This window comes from Staurois parvus, unplaced genomic scaffold (assembly GCF_062004578.1).
Source record: "Staurois parvus isolate SC_StPar_1 unplaced genomic scaffold, SC_StPar_1.0 ptg000234l, whole genome shotgun sequence".
In the NCBI taxonomy this organism is placed as follows: domain Eukaryota; kingdom Metazoa; phylum Chordata; class Amphibia; order Anura; family Ranidae; genus Staurois; species Staurois parvus.
In genome coordinates, this window is record NW_028318030.1 from 6,865,940 (window position 1) to 6,886,698 (window position 20,759).

Genomic DNA, 20,759 nt, shown 5'->3' on the forward strand with positions numbered 1-20,759 from the left:
CTTTTTCTCGCACCAGCTGCACTTTACGGCTTCTGAAGCCGAAACGACCCTGTTGTTCGTTGGCGCTGTCACAAACAGCCAATGAGAGGCGAGCCGCATTTTGCGCAGGCGTACATCATGTAGCGAGCATGCGCCAAGGGGTTAGGTGGGCGTTTCCAAAGTTCGGACTCCCAGGAAAAGCGCAGAGAGAAGGAGAGGTAGAGGCGGTGATTTGATAGGGATTGTCAGTGAGGTGGAAAGTGCCGCGTGAAGGATGAGCCAGCGATTCTCGGCGGCCTGTGCGAAGCAATGAGTACGGTGTTTGGGGTGGACGGAGGAGAAGAACCCCTCAGCAAAAGAGTCCGGATCCAGGGGCCAGACACAGTTGCCGAGGGCTCCGAGGCAGAAAGGGGTTCCCCGGGAAGCCGGGGCCCCAGCAGCACCGTGGGGAATAGAGGTGAACCGCTTGGAGTGTGTGTAGACGATGTGATCGCTCTTCCCTTGTCCCAGCAGAGGGGGACACGTGACCTGCCTTTGTACAGTCATATGACTCCCCTGCCATGGCCGGGCCATTGACACCCAGCTATTCACTTCTTCCTAAAGTAGAATTAAAGGCAAAACCTTAATTTTGGAGGGTTCTAGCCCATCTGGTCATGTGTGCCTCATTGGGGAGATTTTCATTCACTTCCAGTCCCATACCAAAAAACCAGGAAGTGAGAAGAAATCCCCCCCCCCCCCCAAACGTGATGTCACCAGAACTAGTGTCCCCATTAGAAGATCCCCCTCTATTACCATTCTGGGGACGACCCCAAATGTGGGATTTTCTTTTACTTTCACTTTCAATGATGATGGTAAACAGGACAGATGGTGAGGGTGGATCTCCCTAATGGGGGCACAGACTGCAATATAAACTGTGAGGGATTCTAATCCATCTCCACTCTATCCAAAATGAGAAGGTTTTGCCTTTCGTTCTACTTTTAGGGTGGCCATACACGGGTAGATTTTCAGTCAAGAATATCTGTAAGAAAAATCGTATGAAAATTCTTTGAACGTTTGATGGATGATTGTCCGAAAATTCTTTTGCGTTTAGAGTTTGACTTTAAAATGAATGTAATTTCTGAACGATACCACATACACTGGCTGAAAATTCATTTGATCGAGAAGTTTTTTTCCTTCCAGCCCCTTCAAATTTTCCTGTCACTGCTGTGGAAAATGAACATCGATTTGACCCCACTAACGATGAGACAATCAAGCGTATTCTGGAAACAAACTCTTGAACATAAGGGCTCTTTCACATGGATGTAACGATCGGGTCCACCTGCCCGTTTTTCATGCCGAGTTGATCGGAACCTTCTTTCTCCTCTATGGAGCCGTGGGTGTAAATGGACATGTGTGCGTTTACACCCGCCGACATCCGATCCGCCAAAAAGTGACGGGTGGGGATCCAATTCCCCTTCTGCCCGTCGGATCAGGTTGGATGAAAACGGACAAGTGGTCCATTTTCATCCGACCACCTATTGAGAGTGAGTAGCTCTGTGTATGCTCTGCAGCAGCGGAGCGGGCACAGCTGTCATCCACTTGCACAGCCGGGATCAGTAGAGAGATCCCCGCTGAGCGAGCTGATCCTTTAAACGGGTCCATCCCATGTGAGAGGACCTGAAATCTGTACATGTATGGCCAGCTTAACACTCAAGTTTAGTACCTTTTCCAGGGAGTACAGCGAGAAACACATGAGCTCCCTGTTTTGGTGTGTATGCCATGTGTAAGTCCTCCCTTTATGGCGCCTGAAAATGCGCTTGCAGGGCTGTGAGCGGGAAGGACTGCTGTCATTTACAGCCCCCTCTGCCATACTATTATTGCCCTACAATGCAGTGGAATGAAAGAAGAACCGATGAACAACAGGATCTCCCAGCCCAGACACAGTGCTTGCGTTGTTGGACTATGATGCTAGGTTCAGACTTCTAGTGTAGACAGTCCACTGATTTCAATAGGCTGCCTTACCCATAGGAAAAAAAAAGGCCCATGGCTTTTTTTTTTTTCCAAAGCACATCATGCCACAGTTTGCGATTTGATGCATCTGAAAATCGGCTGCGTTTTCCAATGCATAGGGGTGCCTTAAAAAAAAAAAAAAAAATTTAATGGCACCCCCTGATGCGTTTGCTAAAAAGCAGCATGTTTTGCCTGTGGGCTGGGAATGAGCGCAATTCTGGAAGCATTCCTGACCCCCACAAGTGTGAAACTAGACTGATCACACGAGTTGTGCAAATGGCTCAGGGGGCCAGCCGCGCAAGTCCATGGCACTCACAATAGACCAGATGCGATTTCTCCTGCGCTCTAGGACCCAGGCCGGTGGCGAGTGGATGGAACCAAAACCAGAAAAACCGACCACCAGTGCATAAAATGTTGTGCAGCATCAAACAAGGCTGGGGAAGCCCGACCAATACTGCAAAGTAAAACAAAAAAGAGAAGCGCACCAACCTTGCGCATTACCTGAGTAACCAAAATTTATTAATTAAAGAATGGTACTCACAAACTGCGAATAAAATCAGGCATGTAAGTCCTCCGAGGGACTTAAGAGATAAGGAGCCAGCGCTAATCCCATCGTGGGGGTAGACACTCAGTACAGCTGACGCGTTTCAAAGGCCATACCTTCTTCATCAGAGCTAACTGGACTGAGAGTGTTCACTCCCATTTATGCCCACAGACTAAAATTTGGCCCTCCTCTCTGGGTTGGGCAGTCTCAGGCTGGGAGGAGGGGCTAAGAAGTCAGCAAGGTACAATATCTCGTTATCAAGCCATCAGAAGACAGATAAAAAAAAAATATACAATAACTCATTAAATTTAAATGCATAAAATCGTGGCAGTATTACAACTGATTATGAAATACATGCAAGAGAAAGAAAAACTCATAGTTGGATGATCAATGAACGGCAAGTGATTTGTATATAGAATGGGCAATTTGTCCAGAGTGCTTGCTAAACATAATTGGAAAATGACAGAAAATACATCAATTTATCAATAAAAAGGTGTATATACACATATATAAAAAAAGTGGATATTCACATGCAATACCAGGCAAAGGTGTGACTAATGCAGATAGGGAGGTGGAACTATCATGTTTTAAATGGACCAGATGGATCAGTGATATTTCATGTTCGGCAGCAGAGGGAGATCTTGTGTCATTTAATATGGCTGCAGACTGGTTCTGACCATGGAACGCATGCCAGTGTGGTGTGGTAGTAACGACGCGTGCACGGTCCAGCACGCGCATGCGCACTATGTAAGGACCTGGTCCGTCGGCGCGATCTCATAAGCGCATATCTGATGGCCATTGCGCACGTGTGAGGCGGCGCCGCTCCATCTAAACAGGGCCCTAGTTTCCCTGCCAACCCGCACACTGACAAGGCTCAGGTTGGCAGAAACGAATGTCCAGGAGAGCTCTCTTATTTCAAAAGGCTATCCAGCCTCAAATGTGCCTAATCAAATGGGGCAATAATAGAGGGCACTAGCTTCCACAAATAAAGGATTGTGGAAAATGTAGTGATTTCATACTTATTAAATAATCAATATGTGAAATCGGTAGAACCAATGTTAGTAAATGGATGGATTAAAAATACTAAAGTAAATGTATAAATACACACATATAATTGTATATACATGTAAATAGTGGCAATATCAGTATATTCCAATAAAATTGACGAAAATACCAATGAAAACATAAAGTAGCCAAGCACTGAGGACATCACTTCCACACCAAAGAACCTATCGTATTAATAAAACACATAAAAAAAAAAAGTGTATAAAATTATGTACAATAAATATATATAATACATGATGTCAATGGATATAGGATATACAGTAAAATACAATAAAGAATATATATTAAAAATGTACATAAATATAAATCCGCACACATATATATGATTAAACATGAATTATGGTTGCGAATATATTATTTTATTATTATTATACAGTATTTATAAAGCGCCAATAGTTCGCTCAGCGCTGTACATTACAAAGGGAGACAGAACATGTGACAGAACAATACCAATACAATGCGATACATGAGGGGATCGAGGGCCCTGCTCTTTCGAGCTTACAATCTAGGAGGGAGGGGGTGGTGGCACAGGAGGAGATAGCTGTGGGGGATGGAGTGGTAGGAAGAGTGGAGGAGGTCGGCAAGTTAGCAGGGGGTGGGGTAGGCTTCCCTGAAGAGATGGGTTTTCAGGGTGCGCCTAAAGGAGAGGAGAGTAGGTGATAATCTGATGGGTTGGGGCAGGGAGTTCCAGAGGATGGGTGACACCCTGGAGAAGTCCTGGAGGCGGGCATGGGAGGAGGAGACCAGGGAACTAGAGAGAAGGAGGTCTTGTGAGGAGCGGAGTGTGCGTGCTGGGCGGTACTTGGATATTAGGTCAGAGATGTAGTACGGGGCAGTATGGTGGACAGCTTTGTACGTCAGCGTTAGGATTTTGAATTTGATCCGTTGCGCAATCGGAAGCCAGTGGAGGGATTGGCAGAGGGGGGTGGCGGAGACAGAGCGGTTGGAAAGGTGAATGAGTCTGGCAGCCGTATTCAGGATCGACTGAAGCGGGGATAGCCAGCGGCGAGGCAGGCCAGTGAGGAGGGAGTTGCAGTAGTCGAGTCGTGATATGATGAGGGAGTGGATGAGCTGTTTAGTGGTTTCTGGGGTTAGGAACGTGCGGATTTTGGCGATGTTGCGGAGGTGGAGTCTGCACGACTTTGTTAAAGATTGGACTTGGGGCTGGAAGGATAGGTTGGAGTCCAGAATGACACCCAGTACTCTGGCCTGCAGGGCGGGTTTGATGGTAGCGTTGTTGGATGTGACGGAGAAATCAATGTGGGGTGGTGTCCGGGCTGGGGGGAAGACAAGAAACTCGGTTTTGGAGAGGTTCAATTTAAGGAAGTGGAGCGACATCCAGTCTGATATGTCGCTCAGTAGGTGTGTGATTCGGGCTGAGACCAAGGGGGTGAGGTGGGGGGTTGAGAGATAGATTTGTGTGTCGTCGGCATAGAGGTGGTAGTTGAAGCCGTGAGAGTGTATGAGTTGGCCAAGGGAGGAGGTATAGATGGAGAAGAGAAGGGGCCCGAGGACAGAGCCTTGAGGGACCCCAACAGAGAGGGGGAGTGAGGGGGAGGTGGTAGCATTATAGGTAACGCTGAAGGAGCGTTGTGACAGGTAGGATGAGAGCCAGGAGAGAGCAGAATCTCTGAGGCCGAGGGAGTGTAGTTTTTTGAGGAGGAGGGGGTGGTCGACTGTGTCGAAGGCCGCAGAGAGGTCAAGGAGTAGGAGCACTGAATAATGGCCATTAGCTTTGGCGGTTAGCAGGTCGTTGGAGAGTTTGAGTAAGGCAGTTTCGGTGGAGTGTAGGGGACGGAAGCCGGACTGTAGGGGATCGAGGAGGTTGTTGTCGTTGAGGTGAGAGCATAGGCGGGTGTAGACTAGGCGCTCGAGGAGTTTAGATGTAAATGGGAGCAGGGAGATGGGTCTGAGGTTGTTCGGGTCATTGGGGTCCAGGGAGGGCTTTTTAAGTATGGGGGTGATGTGTGCATGTTTCAGAGGGGAGGGGAAAGTGCCTGAGGAGAGGGAGAGAATGAATATGTGGGTGAGGGAGCGTAGGATGGAGGAGGAGGAAGGTCGTAGGAGTTGTGAGGGGATAGGGTCGAGGGGGCAGGTGGTGAGGCGGGCATCAGGGAGGATCTTGGAGACTTCCTCGATGGTAGTAAGGTCAAAGGTGCGGAGTGTTGGGGGAGCTTCAGTATGAGGAATGTAGGGTGGGGTGGAAGAGGAGGTCAGAGCAGTGGTGGGGCCGTGGGAGAGGGGTGATGAGGGGGTAGCTGAGTGAGGGTGAAGGGGGTTGGAGAGAGTTTGAGCAGCGACGAAGTCCCTGCGGGTTATGTCGAGGGGGAGGGGGGATAAGGGGGTAGCTGTGTGAGTGGGGACGGGTTGAGAGGGTGTGTGAGTTGCGGCAATGTCCTTGCGAATTGTGTCAATTTTGTTTTTGAAGTGATTGGCAATCTCAAGGGCAGTGAGTGAGGTGCTGGGTGGAGGTGGGGGTGGAGAGAGTAGAGAGTTGAAGGCAGAGAAGAGTCGGCGAGGATTGGAGGAGAGGGCCTTGATGAGGGTCAAGAAGTAGGCCTGTTTGGCAGCGTGGAGGGAGGAGGTGTAGGTGCGGAAGGCAGATTTATAGCGGGTGAAGGCTTGTTGGGATTTGGTTTTGCGCCATAGTCGCTCCAGGGCACGACTTTGTCGTTTGAGGGTTTTGGTGTGATCAGTCTGCCAGGGCTGGAGCGGTCGGGGTCTGATGTTGCGTGTGGTTAAAGGCGCTAGTGAGTCAAGGGCTGTTGAGAGCGCATTGTTGTAGGCGGCCAAAGCCAAGTCGGGGCAGGACAGGGGGAGGATGCGGTCGTGGAGTTGATCAGCTGCAGAGTGGAGGGGGGCAGGGTTAAGGTTGCGGAGGTTCCGGCTGGTAGTAGTGTGACATTTGGAGGGGTAGGCGTTGGAGGACGAGGAGATAGAGAAGGTGATCAGGTTGTGGTCAGAGAGAGGGAAGGGGGTGTTAGTGAGGTTGTGGGGAGCGCAGCGGTTGAAGAAGACAAGGTCCAGGATATTTCCGTCGGAGTGGGTGGTGGATTGTATGCACTGTGCAAGTGCAAAGGAGGAGGTTAGGTGGAGGAGACGGGCTGTGTCCGGGTTGTCGAGGTTGACAGGGATGTTGAAATCCCCAAGAATTATGGTGGGTAGCTCAGAGGAGAGGAAGAAGGGTAGCCAGGAGGAAAAGTCATCCAGGAAGCGGGGTATGGATCCAGGAGGCCGGTATATCACAGCAATCTTCAGGGGGGTTATTAGGGAGAATAGTCGGAGGCAGTGGGCCTCGAAGGAGGAGAAGGATAGGGAGGGGGGTTTGGGAGGACTCGGAAGGTGCTCTGCGGTGACAGGAGCAGACCAACCCCACCACCTTTACGACCGTTAGGCCTGGGTGAGTGGGTCCAGGTGAGACCTCCATAGGAGAGTGCAGCAGGGGAGGTAGAATCAGTGGGCTGGATCCAGGTTTCTGTGATCGCTAGGAGGTTGAGGGAGCGGGAAACAAAGAGGTCGTGGATAGCGGTAAGCTTGTTGCACACCGAACGGGCGTTCACGAGTGCACATGAAAACGGGGGGGAGATTTTAGGGAGCAGGGGGACAGATACTAAGTTGTGGGGGTTGCAGTAGGACGTGGAGGTGGGAGGGTGTTGAGGGAGGTGGAGGGCCAGGATTCGGGGAGATGTCCCCCGCGGCTAGGAGGAGGAGAAGGGTGAGAAAGGTGGCATGGGAGCGGGATGTGCAGGAGCGTGAGAAACTCCTAATGGAGGTGTTGGAGTCAGTGGGAGAGCGGAGTAATAGGAGGAGGTGGTGGGTGCCATAGAGGGGTGAGGGAAGCAGTGAGGACACGATATACAAATGTTTGGGAGGGGCAGAGGGATATGGAGGAGAGGAAAATGAGGAGTGGAAGAGACATTTTGGGGAGGTGAAGAGAGCAATAGTAGGGAGATGATAGCAGTGAGGGGGAGATGTACAGGTTGTGGGGTGGAGCAGAGGGGTAAAGAAATGAGATTTGGGAACAGAGGGTAGTAATATGATAAGGAGAAGAGGGGTGTATTATATAAAAGGTACACAGAGTGGGTCTCAGGCATGTAAGAGGTTTCCCAGGGTGTTTGCTTGCAGTCTTCCAGCATGCAGTAGAGCTTCTGGCTGTTGTTGTGTCTTCCTGCTGCTTGAGTTCTCCTGCTTTAGTTCAACTGCTGCGTTTAACTGCTTCTTCTATGCACTCGTTCTAAGCCGCACTCAATCTGAAGCAGCACCCCCATCAGAGACTGTGCCCCCCATCATATATTATGTAGATGTATAAGTAAATGCATGAATAAATAAATCTATAAATAAGTGCATGTGAAACTATATTAGAAACAAATTGATGTATTATGGTGTATATGTATGAATTCATCTCTGTACACATATGGTATCCAATAGGACATAGGCTCAAAAGGCTCAATACGCTCAATAACAAGGAATCAGGTTAGGAGGTTACAGATTATCACCATACCCTCAGAAAGAGCAATTAAATGGACGTGGTATAATATAATATTGTTGTAGATGGAAGACTGATGTGGCCAAACCTAATACTAGATGGCAACAATACTCATAGCCAACACACTACTGGTAGGTTAATAAATTATTAAATTATTATGAATAAAAGAATTGATTCTGTCATTAAAAACCACACATAAAATTGAAATAAGGAAAACCTCACCAACCAGATATGAACAGCACTAGCTGGTGGTTAAATGAGAGTGTGAATTTCAAGGTCATCATTAAGGCCTCTAGGAGACAGGGTACCCAATGTGAAAATCCAAAACCTTTCCCTTCTGCATAGCTCTTGGTGTCTCCTCTCACTATCCAAATCCTTTGCGATGGCCTCAATTCCAAAGACTTTCATACCGCAGTGGTTACTCAAATGCTTTTCTTTAAAATGGCAGGGGACTGAGTATTTGTCTTTCCCTATTTTAATGCTGTTTTTATGCTCACTAATACGTAACCTCAGGCAATGCGAGGTACGGCCTACATATAATAAGCCGCATGGACAAAGTATGCCATAAATAACAAAGGAGGTCCCACAATTTATAAACTGTTTTATGGAAAACCTTTTCCTGTCAGTGCTTGTAAAATCTCGTTTCCGATGGCAAATAACTCCACAGGTACCACAGTTGGAGACGCCGCACCTATAGCTTCCCTTTTGATCAAATCGCGCTGACCACGGGCCCGGGTTGGATGTCATAGTTTTGCGTACCCTACTTGGCGCTATTAGACTCCTAAGGTCTCTAGATTTTCTGAAGATTAATGTAGGTCTATCCGGGAGTGCATTTCCTAGAGTAGGATCGTTTTTTAGGATATTCCAATTTTTAGACAGAATGGGGTTTATTTACTAAAGCTGGAGAGTCCAAAATCAGACTCCCTTCTGCATAGAAACCAGTCGGCTTCCAGGTTTCATTGCCAAAGCTTCATTGAACAAGCTGAGGTTAGAAGCTGATTGGTTTCTATGCAGAAGGGAGTCTGATTTTGGACTCTCCAGCTTTAGTAAATAAACCCCAATGTGTTTGATGTCCCAGGCTTTGTTACTGAATCTAGTGCAAAAACGTACTTCATTCTTGTTGAAAGTGACAGTGGAGTTCTGGGAGTTAGGGCCAATTGCCATGTTATTAGAGACTATGGAATCATACATAACTAAATATTTGTTGAAAGCTGTTTCTATATGGTTTTCGTTGTACCCTTTCTCCTTGAATTTCTTTTTAAGGATCAGACTCTGTTCAATGTAGTCCTTTTTTAGCGTGCATGTACGTTTTAGCCTGCAGAACTGTCCAAAGGGAACATTTTAGATCCATTGGGGATGGTGATTGCTCTTAGCATGTAGGTAAGAGTTGCCTGCTGTTGGTTTAGAGTGTTTTTTGAGCATATCTGACCATTACTGTCATGTCTAAGTTCTAGATCTAGAAATACTAAAGTGTCATTGTCAATCACATGAGTGAATGAGGTGTTATATGGGTTGTTCCCTCAGTGATCTAGGAATCCATCTAGTTCTGAGTCAGTGCCATTCCAGATGATGACATTGGGTACCCTGTCTCCTAGAGGCCTTAATGATGACCTTGAAATTCACACTCTCATTTAACCTCCAGCTAGTGCTGTTCATATCTGGTTGGTGAGGTTTTCCTTATTTCAATTTTATGCAGGGTGGATTTGATTTAAATCAGACTGATTTAAATCACTAGTCAGTAAGGCTTGATTTTAAATCATAGTTTTCTACATAAAGACTAATTCTTGCTGGTATAACTTTAATATGCAAGTAGATGAAGATTTTTAGAATAACAACTTTACATATTAGTTTTTTATCCACAGTTTAATAGGTTAATCATTCATATTTGGACAACTTTTCTGTTATACATAGGAAGGAGAAAAATAATCATTACCTTAATAATAACAATTTAAATAGATTTATTCAACTGAAACAATAACATTACAGCATATGTTATTTGCTTAACCACTTCCCGACCGGCCGTTGTATATAAACGGCCGGACGGTGGCACTGCAGGGTCGGGTGGCCGTCTATAAACGGCCTCCCCGCACCCTGCTTGTGCGCGCTCCCTGGGAGCGCGCAGCACCGCGATCCGGTGCCCGCTGTGTCCTCCGGACACAGTGAAACACCGATCGTCGGACGGGACCTCTGTACGAGGTCCCGATCATGTGATCACTGATTGGCCAATCAGTGATCACATGCAAAGTAGTAAGCAAGATGTCACTTGTGACATCATTGCTTACTATGTGTGAAATCTGTGAATGATCACAGAGGTCACATGGTACAAGGCTATTCACAAAAGCCTTGTACCATGTGACAAGCTGTGACCAATCACAGCTCACTCTGTATTTCTCAATGAGTGCAGGAATGCACACAGAGAGAAAGAGAAATGATTGCTTTTACATCCTATATGGGTGTAAAAGCAATCAGTGTAAAAAAAAAAAATAAATCTTTATCACCCCTCACAAGTAGTACAGTGTCACCATGGTGACACTGTACTGCTAGGGTGACAGTATGTAAAAAAAAAAATAAATAAAAAATAATAATATAAAAAAATAAAATAAAAATGTAAAAAAAAATGTTTAAAAATTATAATTTTTGCTTATAAACTAATTTGGATTTTTTTTTTTTTTACTAAAAAGATAACGGAATAAATTTTGGCTAAGATTTATGATGAAATATTATTTATTTGCAAAATGTAATAAAAAAAACACTTTTTTTAAAAATTTTTTGGACATTTCATTTACATAGCAACAAAAATACAAATCCCAGTGGTGAATAAATACCACCAAAATAAAGCTTTATCTATCTAAAAAAAATGGTAAAAAATTAATTTGGGTACAGTGTTGTATGACCGCGCAATTGTCATTCAAAGTGTGATAGCGCTAAAAGCTGAAAATTGCCCTGGTCAGGAAGGGGGTAAAAGTGTCCGGTCTGGAAGTGGTTAAACAAACATCCATGTTTAACTAATTTGGCTAAACAAAATATATATATTTTAAGGAACTTAGACTGTCAGCCCCTTCCTCCTCACACTTCGTTTCACTTTCTTCTTGTGCAGATCTATTCCACTCCAAACAATCAGAAAAATATTGTTTCTATTCTATTCATTGAACTTCTTGAAACTTAGCACTGAAGGGGTTGATTCTGTATTCATAGGTTTGTAGAAGTTAGGATTAAGGTCTTTTTCTGTTCATGTTATAACAATTTTGCTGTAAAGAAGAGGCATGTGATCTCCACTGAGTCAAATTCAGTTTTGAGAACTGCAAAAGTAAACCAAGCATCTGTGATAATATCTTGTAGGCAGAGAAATTGCCCAATAATCTTACAAAAACCTCTGGAAGAGCATGACATTGTGAATGGATTAATGGAATTTATTTACCAAAAAAATTAAACATATACAGCCTTATTCTACATAATTAAAAAAATCTTTATTTCATGATGGAATAACCTTTGGATGGTAATATATTTTCCTCCAAAAAGCATTTTATTTTAAAAAAATCCAATTTTAAATAAAAAAAATCCGATTTAAATTAAAAAAAAATCTGATTTTTAAAATTTTTTTTAAAAAATCATTGATTTTTATCCACCCTGATTTTATGTGTGGTTTTTAATGACAGCATCAATTCTTTTATTCATAATTTAATAATTTATTAACCTACCAGTAGTGTGTTGGCTATGAGTATTGTTGCCATCTAGTATTAGGTTTGGCCACATCAGTCTTCCATCTACAACAATATTATATTATACCACGTCCATTTAATTGCTCTTCCTGAGGGTATGGTGATAATCTGTAACCTCCTAACCTGATTCCTTGTTATTGAGCGTATTGAGCCTATGTCCTAATGGATACCATATGTGTACAGAGATGAATTCATACATATACACCATAATACATCAATTTTGTTTCTAGTATAGTTTCACATACACTTATTTATAGATTTATTTATTCATGCATTTACTTATACATCTATATAATATACATATAATATTTTCTTTATATTCGCAACAATAATTCATGTTTAATCATATATATGTGTGCGGATTTATATTTATGTACATTTTTAATTATATATATATACTTTATTGTATTTTACTGTATATCCAATATCCATTGACATCATGTATTATACATATTTATTGTACATAATTTTTTTTTATATATATATTTTTATGTGTTTTATTAATATGATAGGTTCTTTGGTGTGGGAGTGATGTTCTCAGTGCTTGGCTACTTTATATTTTCATTGGTATTTTCGTCAATTTTATTGGAATATACTGATATTGCCACTATTTAATAAATACTGTATAATAATAATAATATCTCCTAGATTGTAAGCTCGAAAGAGCAGGGCCCTCGATCCCCCCCATGTTTTGCATTGTATTGTTCTGTCATGTTCTGTCCCCCCTTTGTAATGTACAGCGCTGAGCGAACTATTGGCGCTTTATAAATACTGTAGAATAATAATAATAATTACATGTATATACAATTTCATATGTGTATTTATACATTTACTTTAGTATTTTTAATCCATCCATTTATTTATTTACTAACCTTTGGTTCTACCGATTTCACATATTGATTAACTAGACTCCTGCTGCTTTCTCTGGGTAAATGCATCTTTCTCATACCTCCGCTCTTAACTAGAAAAATGCATTGACTCCTGTTAAATTCAGAACAAATGGTGTATTTATATTTGTGTATATGTTGACCAGGCCTCGCCTGCAGCTGCACCCAGTTTACGACTAGCCTGTTCCCAATGAAACGTCCCCCACTATTCATGTGATCCTTATCCGCTTCTAATTGGGGTGGAGTTGAATGCTCATTTGAGCATCTCCCTATAAATTTAGATCAGCTCATGGGGGAGATCATTGATGGGGGGCACAGTCTCTGATGGGGGTGCTGCTTCTGATTGAGTGCTGCGCTGAACGAGTGCAAAGCAGTTAAACACAGCAGGTGAACTAAAGCAGGAGAACTTAAGCAGCAGGAAGACACAACAACAGCAAGAAACTCTACTGCATGCTGGACAGACTGCAAGCAAACACCCTGGGAAACATCTCTTACATACCTGAGTCCCACTCCGTGTACCTTTTATATAATACGCCCCCCTCTACTCCTTATCATATTACTATCCTCTGTTCCCAAATCTCATTTCTTTACCCCTCTGCTGCACCCCAAAACTTGTACATCTCCCCCTCATTGCTATCATCTCCCTACTATTGCTCTCATCACCTCCCCAAAATGCCTCTTCCACTCCTCCTCATTTTCCTCTCCTCCGTTCCGAAAATCCATTAACTATATCCCTCTGCTCCTCCCAAACATTTGTATATTGTGTTCTCACTGCTTCCTTCGCCCCTCTACGGCACCCACCACCTCCTCCTATTACTCCACTTTCCCACTGACCCGAACACCTCTACTAGTAGTTTCTCACGCTCCTGCACATCCCGCTCCCATGCCACTTTTCTCACCCTTCGCCTCCTAACCGCGGGGGACATCTCCCCGAATTCTGGCCCTCTACCACCTCCCTCACCCGCACAACACCCTCCCGCCTCCACGTCCTGCCGCAACCCCCGCAACTTAGTATCTGTCCCCCTGCTCCCTAAAATCTCCCCCCGTTTTCATGTGCACTCCTGAACGCCCGATCGGTGTGCAACAAGCTTACCGCCATCCACGACCTCTTTGTTTCCCGCTCCCTCAACCTCCTAGCGATCACAGAAACCTGGATCCAGCCCACTGACTCTACCTCCCCTGCTGCACTCTCCTACGGAGGTCTCACCTGGACCCATTCACCCAGGCCTAACGGTCGTAAAGGTGGTGGGGTTGGTCTGCTCCTGTCACCGCAGAGCACCTTCCGAGTCCTCCCAAACCCCCCTCCCTATCCTTCTCCTCCTTCGAGGCCCACTGCCTCCGACTATTCTCCCCAACCCCCCTGAAGATTGCTGTGATATACCGGCCTCCTGGATCCATACCCCGCTTCCTGGATGACTTTTCCTCCTGGCTACCCTTCTTCCTCTCCTCTGAGCTACCCACCATCATCCTTGGGGATTTCAACATCCCTGTCAACCTCAACAACCCGGACACATCCCATCTCCTCCACTTAACCTCCTCCTTTGCACTTGCACAGTGCATACAATCCACCACCGACTCCAACGGTAATATCCTTGATCTTGTCTTCTCCAACCGCTGCGCTCCCCACAACCTCACTAACACCCCCTTCCCTCTCTCTGACCACAACCTGATCACCTTCTCTATCTCCTCATCCTCCAATGCCTACCCCTCCAAATGTCACACTACTACCAGCCGTAACCTCCACAACCTTAACCCTGCCCCCCTCCACTTTGCAGCTGATCAATTCCATGACAGCATCCTCCCCCTGTCCTGCCCCGACTTGGCTATGACTGCCTACAACAACGCGCTGTCAACAGCCCTTGACTCACTAGCGCCTTTAACCACACGCAACATCAGACCCCGACCGCTCCAGCCCTGGCAGACTGATCACACCAAAACCCTCAAACGACGCAGTCGTGCCCTGGAGTGACTATGGCGCAAAACCAAATCCCAACAAGCCTTCACCCGCTACAAATCTGCCTTCCATACCTACACCTCCTCCTTCCACGCAGCCAAACGAGCCTACTTCTTGACCCTCATCAAGACCCTCTCCTCCAATCCTCACCGACTCTTCTCCACCTTCAACTCTCTACTCTCTCCACCCCCACCTCCACCCAGCACCTCTCACCGCCCTTGAGATTGCCAATCACTTCAAAAACAAAATTGACACAATTCGCAAGGACATCGCCGCAACTCACGCCCTCTCAACCCGTCCCCTCTCACACAGCTACCCCCTCATCCCCCCTCTCCCATGACATAACCCGCAGGGACTTTGTCGCTGCTCAAACTCCCTCCAATCCCGTTCCCCCTCACTCAGCTACTCCCTCATCACCCCTCTCCCACGGCCCCACCACTGCTCTGACCTCCACTTCCACCCCACCCTACATTCCTCATACTGAAGCTCCCCCAACACTCCGCACCTTTGACCTTACTACCATCGAGGAAGTCTCCAAGATCCTCTCTGATGCCCGCCTCACCACCTGCCCCCTCGACCCTATCCCCTCACAACTCCTACGACCTCCCTCCCCCTCTATCCTATGCTCCCTCACCCACATCTTCAATCTCTCCCTCTCCTCAGGCATATTCCCCTCCCCTCTGAAACATGCACACATTACCCCCATAAAAAGCCCTCCCTGGACTCCAATGACCCGAACAACCTCAGACCCATCTCCCTGCTCCCATTTACATCTAAACTCCTTGAGCGCCTAGTCTACGCCCGCCTATGCTCTCACCTCAACGACAACCACCTCCTCGATCCCCTACAGTCCGGCTTCCGTCCCCTAGACTCCACCGAAACCGCCTTACTCAAACTCTCCAACGACCTGCTAACCGCCAAAGCTAATGGCCACCATTCAGTGCTCCTACTCCTTGACCTCTCTACGGCCTTCGACACAGTCGACCACCCCCTTCTCCTCAAAAAACTACACTCCCTCGGCCTCAGAGATTCTGCTCTCTCCTGGCTCTCATCCTACCTGTCACAACGCTCCTTCAGCGTTGCCTATAATGCTACCACCTCCCCCTCACTCCCCCTCTCTGTTGGGGTCCCTCAAGGCTCTGTCCTTGGGCCCCTTCTCTTCTCCATCTACACCTCCCTTGGCCAACTCATACACTCTCACGGCTTCAACTACCACCTCTATGCCGACGACACACATCTATCTCTCAACCCCCCACCTCAACCCCTCGGACTCTGCACGAATCACACACCTACTGAGCGACATATCAGACTGGATGTCGCTCCACTTCCTTAAACTGAACCTCTCCAAAACCGAGTTTCTTGTCTTCCCCCCCCCCCCCCCCCCCCAGCCCGGACACCACCCCCCATTGACTTCTCGATCACATCCAACAAAGCCACCATCAAATCCGCCCCGCAGGCCAGAGTATTTGGTGTCATTCTGGACTCCAACCTATCCTTCCAGCCCCAAGTCCAATCTTTAACTAACTCATGCAGACTCCACCTCCGCAACATCGCCAAAATACGCATGTTCCTAACCCCAGAAACCACTAAACGGCTCATCCACTCCCTCATCATATCACGACTCGATTACTGCAACTCCTTCCTCACTGGCCTGCCTCGCCGCTGGCTATCCCCGCTTCAGTCGATCCTGAATACAGCTGCCAGACTCATTCACCTTTCCAACTGCTCCGTTTCCGCCACCCCCCTCTGCCAATCCCTCCACTGGCTTCCGATTGCGCAACGGGTCAAATTCAAAATCTTAACACTGATGTACAAAGCTGTCCACCATACTGCCCCGAACTACATCACTGAACCTAATATCCAAGTACCGCCCAACACGCACACTCCGCTCCTCACAAGACCTCCTTCTCTCTAGTTCCCTGGTCTCCTCCTCCCATTCCCGCCTCCAGGACTTCTCCAGGGTGTCACCCATCCTCTGGAACTCCCTGCCCCAACCCATCAGATTATCACCTACTCTCCTCTCCTTTAGGCGCACCCTGCAAACCCATCTCTTCAGGGAAGCCTACCCCACCCCCTGCTAACTTGCTGACCTCCTCTACTCTTCCTACCACTCCATCCCCCACAGCTATCTCCTCCTGTACCACTATCCCCTCCCTCCTAGATTGTAAACACGAAAGAGCTGGACCCTTAATCCCCTCATGTTTTGCATTGTATTGGTATTGTTTTGTCACGTGTTCTATCCCCCTTTTGTAATGTACAGCGCTGAGTGAACTATTGGCGCTTTATAAATACTGTATAATAATAATAATTTAAGTATGAAATCACTACATTTTCCACAATCCTTCTTTATTTGTGGAAGCTAGTGCCCTCTATTATTGCCCCATTTGATTAGGCACATTTGAGGCTGGATAGCCTTTTGAACGAAGAGAGCTTTCCTGGACATTCGTTTCTGCCAACCTGAGCCTTGTCGGTGTGCGGGTTGGCAGGGAAACTAGGGCCCTGTTTAGATGGAGCGGCGCCGCCTCACGCGTGCGCAATGGCCATCAGATATGAGCTTATGAGATCGCGCCAACGGACCAGGTCCTTACATCGTGCGCGTGCTGGACCGCGCACGCGCAGTTACTACGCCACACTGGCATGCGTTCCATGGTCAGAACCAGTCTGCAGCCATAATAAATGACACAAGATCTCCCTCTGCTGCCGAACATGAAATATCACTGATCCATTTGGTCCATTTGAAAGATATTTCCACCTCCCTATCTGCATTAGTCACGCCTTTGCCTGGTAATACATGTGAATATCCACTTTGTGTGTGTGTGTGCGTGTGTGTGTGTGTGTGTGTGTGTGTGTGTGTGTACCCCTTTTTTATTGATAAATAGATGTATTTTCTGTCATTTTTCAATTATATTTAGCAAGCACTCTGGACAAATTGCCCATTCTATATACAAATCACTTGCCGTTCATTGATCATCCAACTATGAATTTTTCTTTCTCTTCTTTCTCTTGTATGTATTTCATCATCAGTTGTAATAGTGCCACAATTTTATGCATTTAAATTTAATGAGTTATTGTATATTTTTTATCTGTCTTCTGATGGCTTGATAACAAGATATTGTACCTTGCTGACATCTTAGCCCCTCCTCCCAGCCTGAGACTGCCCAACCCAGAGGGGAGGGCCAAATTTTAGTCTGGGCATAAATGGGAGTGAACACTCTCAGTCCAGTTAGCTCTGATAAAGAAGGCGTGGCCTTTGAAACGCGTCAGCTGTACTGAGTGTCTACCCCCTTGATTGGATTCGCGCTGGCTCCTTATCTCTTAAGTCCCTCGGAGGACTTACATGCCTGATTTTATTCGCTGTTTGTGAGTACCATTCTTTAATAAATTTTGGTTACTGAGGTAATGCGCAAGGTTGGTGCGCTTCTCTTTTTTGTTTTACTTTCCATCACACTCACAAGCAGTCTTCATTTCATCAACGAAAATATTTTCATCCTAGTTTTCACCAGCTGCATGTTTTCAGTGACGGAAGCTAAGCGGAAATATAATGTAGTTTCAATTCAGATGACTGAAATACGACCTAAATGGCATTTTAGTCAAAAGACTATGACTAAGGCTCCACTCACACTTGGGCGACTTCAAAATCGTGCAATTTTCATTGCAACTTTGGGTGAGTGCGACTTTGGCTTTGACCGAGGATGATTGTTTGTGTTCTACAAAGTTGCACAAAAGTCACATGTATATCATTCAGGTGCGACTTTCATGCAACTGTGGAGGGTTTACATTGAAGTCTATGGCCCTCAAGGCGCATGAAACTTGGGCCACAGTAGTGCAGGAATTACTTTTAAGTCACTGCAACTTGAAGTCGCACAGATATGAATGGTACTCATTGGGATGCGACTTGTCATGAGACTTAGGACCCCAAAGTCACATGGCAAGTCACACGTGTGAATGGGCTCTAAAACTAAATCGAAATTTAAATTAAACAATATTCTTGTTTATGAAACTTTATTTTACTTATGAAGGTGTTACTTGATACTTGTTTCCATTATTAACAGAGAAGTGTTCACACTGTTGCAGCTTTGAAATCGCTACTTAAGCATGTTTTCAATGGTGAATTTAAAGCTGAATTCTAGGAATTCAGCTCCTTTTGTAAAAATAAAATAAAAATGAAGGAACACTATAAGTTAAATTCAACGAGGTGCATGACATCTCCTGGACTTATCTTTATTAATTATAGCTGACAGATTTATAGAACTCTTGACAGACAACTATCTGTCTAGCTGTATTGATCCTACTGGTCTCAGCATCTTCAACAGTAGAGTCACTGCAGCTGACATGGCCATGCCCCCTCCTCCTGTCTTGTTACAGAAGCCTTGGTACTATGTGAACACATTCACAAAATACAAAGGCTTCTGTGAATGGACAGCAGAGGGGAGGGGCAGGCATAGCTGCTTTGTGTGCTTCTCTCTCAGATTCTAGAGTGTTTCTCTTGCAGAGCAATAAACTTGTCAAATGTAAATAATAGAGAGAAGTTCAGGAGATGTTGTGTACCTTGAACCCCTGCAGCACTGGAAGATCACTGCTCTGGGCAGTACTAAAAAAACAATGTGACTGGAGTCGCCCCATGCCGCCTCATAGGGCAGTCAGAGCAGAATGAAAACTCCTCCTACAAGCTTTAACCAGTGCTCTGCTGGACAGTGATCAAAGTCACAAGACTCTAACTACTGATGAAAAAAGATATTTAGCAGTTTATATTTAATAAAATAATTGCACTTCCATGTTCTGTGTACTGTTGGAGACCAGATATAGTAAATGCAGTGTCCTGGGCTTAGAAACACTTTGACTGTCTTCATCTGCAGATCGAAGTTCATCCTTTTAATCTGCAATTGAATAAACAGAAAAATACAAAATGGAACAATGTTTTTATGTATTTTTCTGTATTGGCAGCTGAGCAATGTGTTGATAAACATTGCCAGGCTGCTTTTTGACAGCTTTAGTTGCTGGGACCTTATCCCAGTGCAATGCAATTGCGGTTCAATGTGTTGTCGTTAATCAGAGCTGAGTTGCGGTGTGCAGGTGTAATGCAATGCTGGACACAATAACCAAAAGCAAGTCATATACACAAACAATACACAGGTACATTTAACCAGCACTTACACCATTATTCTAAGCATGTGAGAGACCCACTACCAAATGAACACCTGCCCTGGCACATCATAGCATTCACTTGGCACTTCAAGAAATAGCAGAATCTAACTGCAGTATACTTGCACTGCTAAACCTTCACTTTTATCCCACGACACACAGGAGGATATATCTTATAGTCATCACAATATACATAACACATTACAGCATGAAATGGACACATCTTTTGACAGTGTCACAGCATAGAATTAATACATTACCAAAGCTGTGGGAAGACTGGAAGGAACAGACCCCATTGGAACCATAATGCACAGGGGGTCGCAGAGATGCCTTAAATGCGACCAGTAGATGAGCCCATATAGCCTTGGCAAGAGTCCCAGCATCAGAGCGAACCCTTTCACATAGGAAGGCTCCCACCATGACCGCGTTCAGGTTTCCCGTTACATGCCCTGTTTCTGGCAACTTTCCCGAATTGGGTGGGTGCCATGCCCACTCCAGGAGGAGTTAGCAGGCAGGTTCCACGAGGATTATAGAGTTACGCCCAGCCACTTTACTGCACTTCTTATCTGCTTTAAGCAGTCTAATGTCTGGTGACTCTGTTCCTTTAGTCTAGAGAAATGATCGCATTGTCATTTCTCGTGCTTCTGGCATTTGGGCAACGATGCTTTATTTTAAAAGTTCCCAAAGAAACAAAGGGTCCAAGGCCAACACATTTCATAGGCATTACAGCAGGTACAGGGGGGTTCCTGGCAGAAGGAATGGACGTTCTACTGATGCCCTGTGTACAATGGTGACATTTTTTCTGGGCGTGTGTAGAACAGCCAGAGGCTGCAACTGGTTAAAAAGGATCTTCACTCTAGAAAAAGAATTATGTCAGCAGCTACAAATCCTGTAGCTGCTAACTTGTAATAATAGGATACATACCTGTCTAGGGGTCCAGCACTGTCCTCTCCTGGGCTAGTTCTTCACTATCCTTTTGGATCCTTGACGGTGG

At 45.7% G+C, this 20,759-nt stretch overlaps 1 protein-coding gene across 4 annotated transcripts in view; it reads left to right on the top strand.

The window, feature by feature from the left end:
- Positions 1 to 134: 134 nt before the first annotated feature.
- Positions 135 to 20,759, top strand: part of PARG (poly(ADP-ribose) glycohydrolase) — a 246,362-nt gene continuing 225,737 nt past the window's right edge. For 2 of the 4 annotated variants that reach the window (XM_089680048.1, XM_089680049.1), the window contains exon 1: positions 135 to 436. In XM_089680048.1, coding sequence (XP_089536174.1) covers positions 289 to 436 — 148 coding nt within the window. In that variant the 5' untranslated portion in view covers positions 135 to 288. The remainder of the gene's footprint in view (positions 437 to 20,759) is intronic. The other 2 variants (XM_089680050.1, XM_089680051.1) reach the window with 2 other exon arrangements.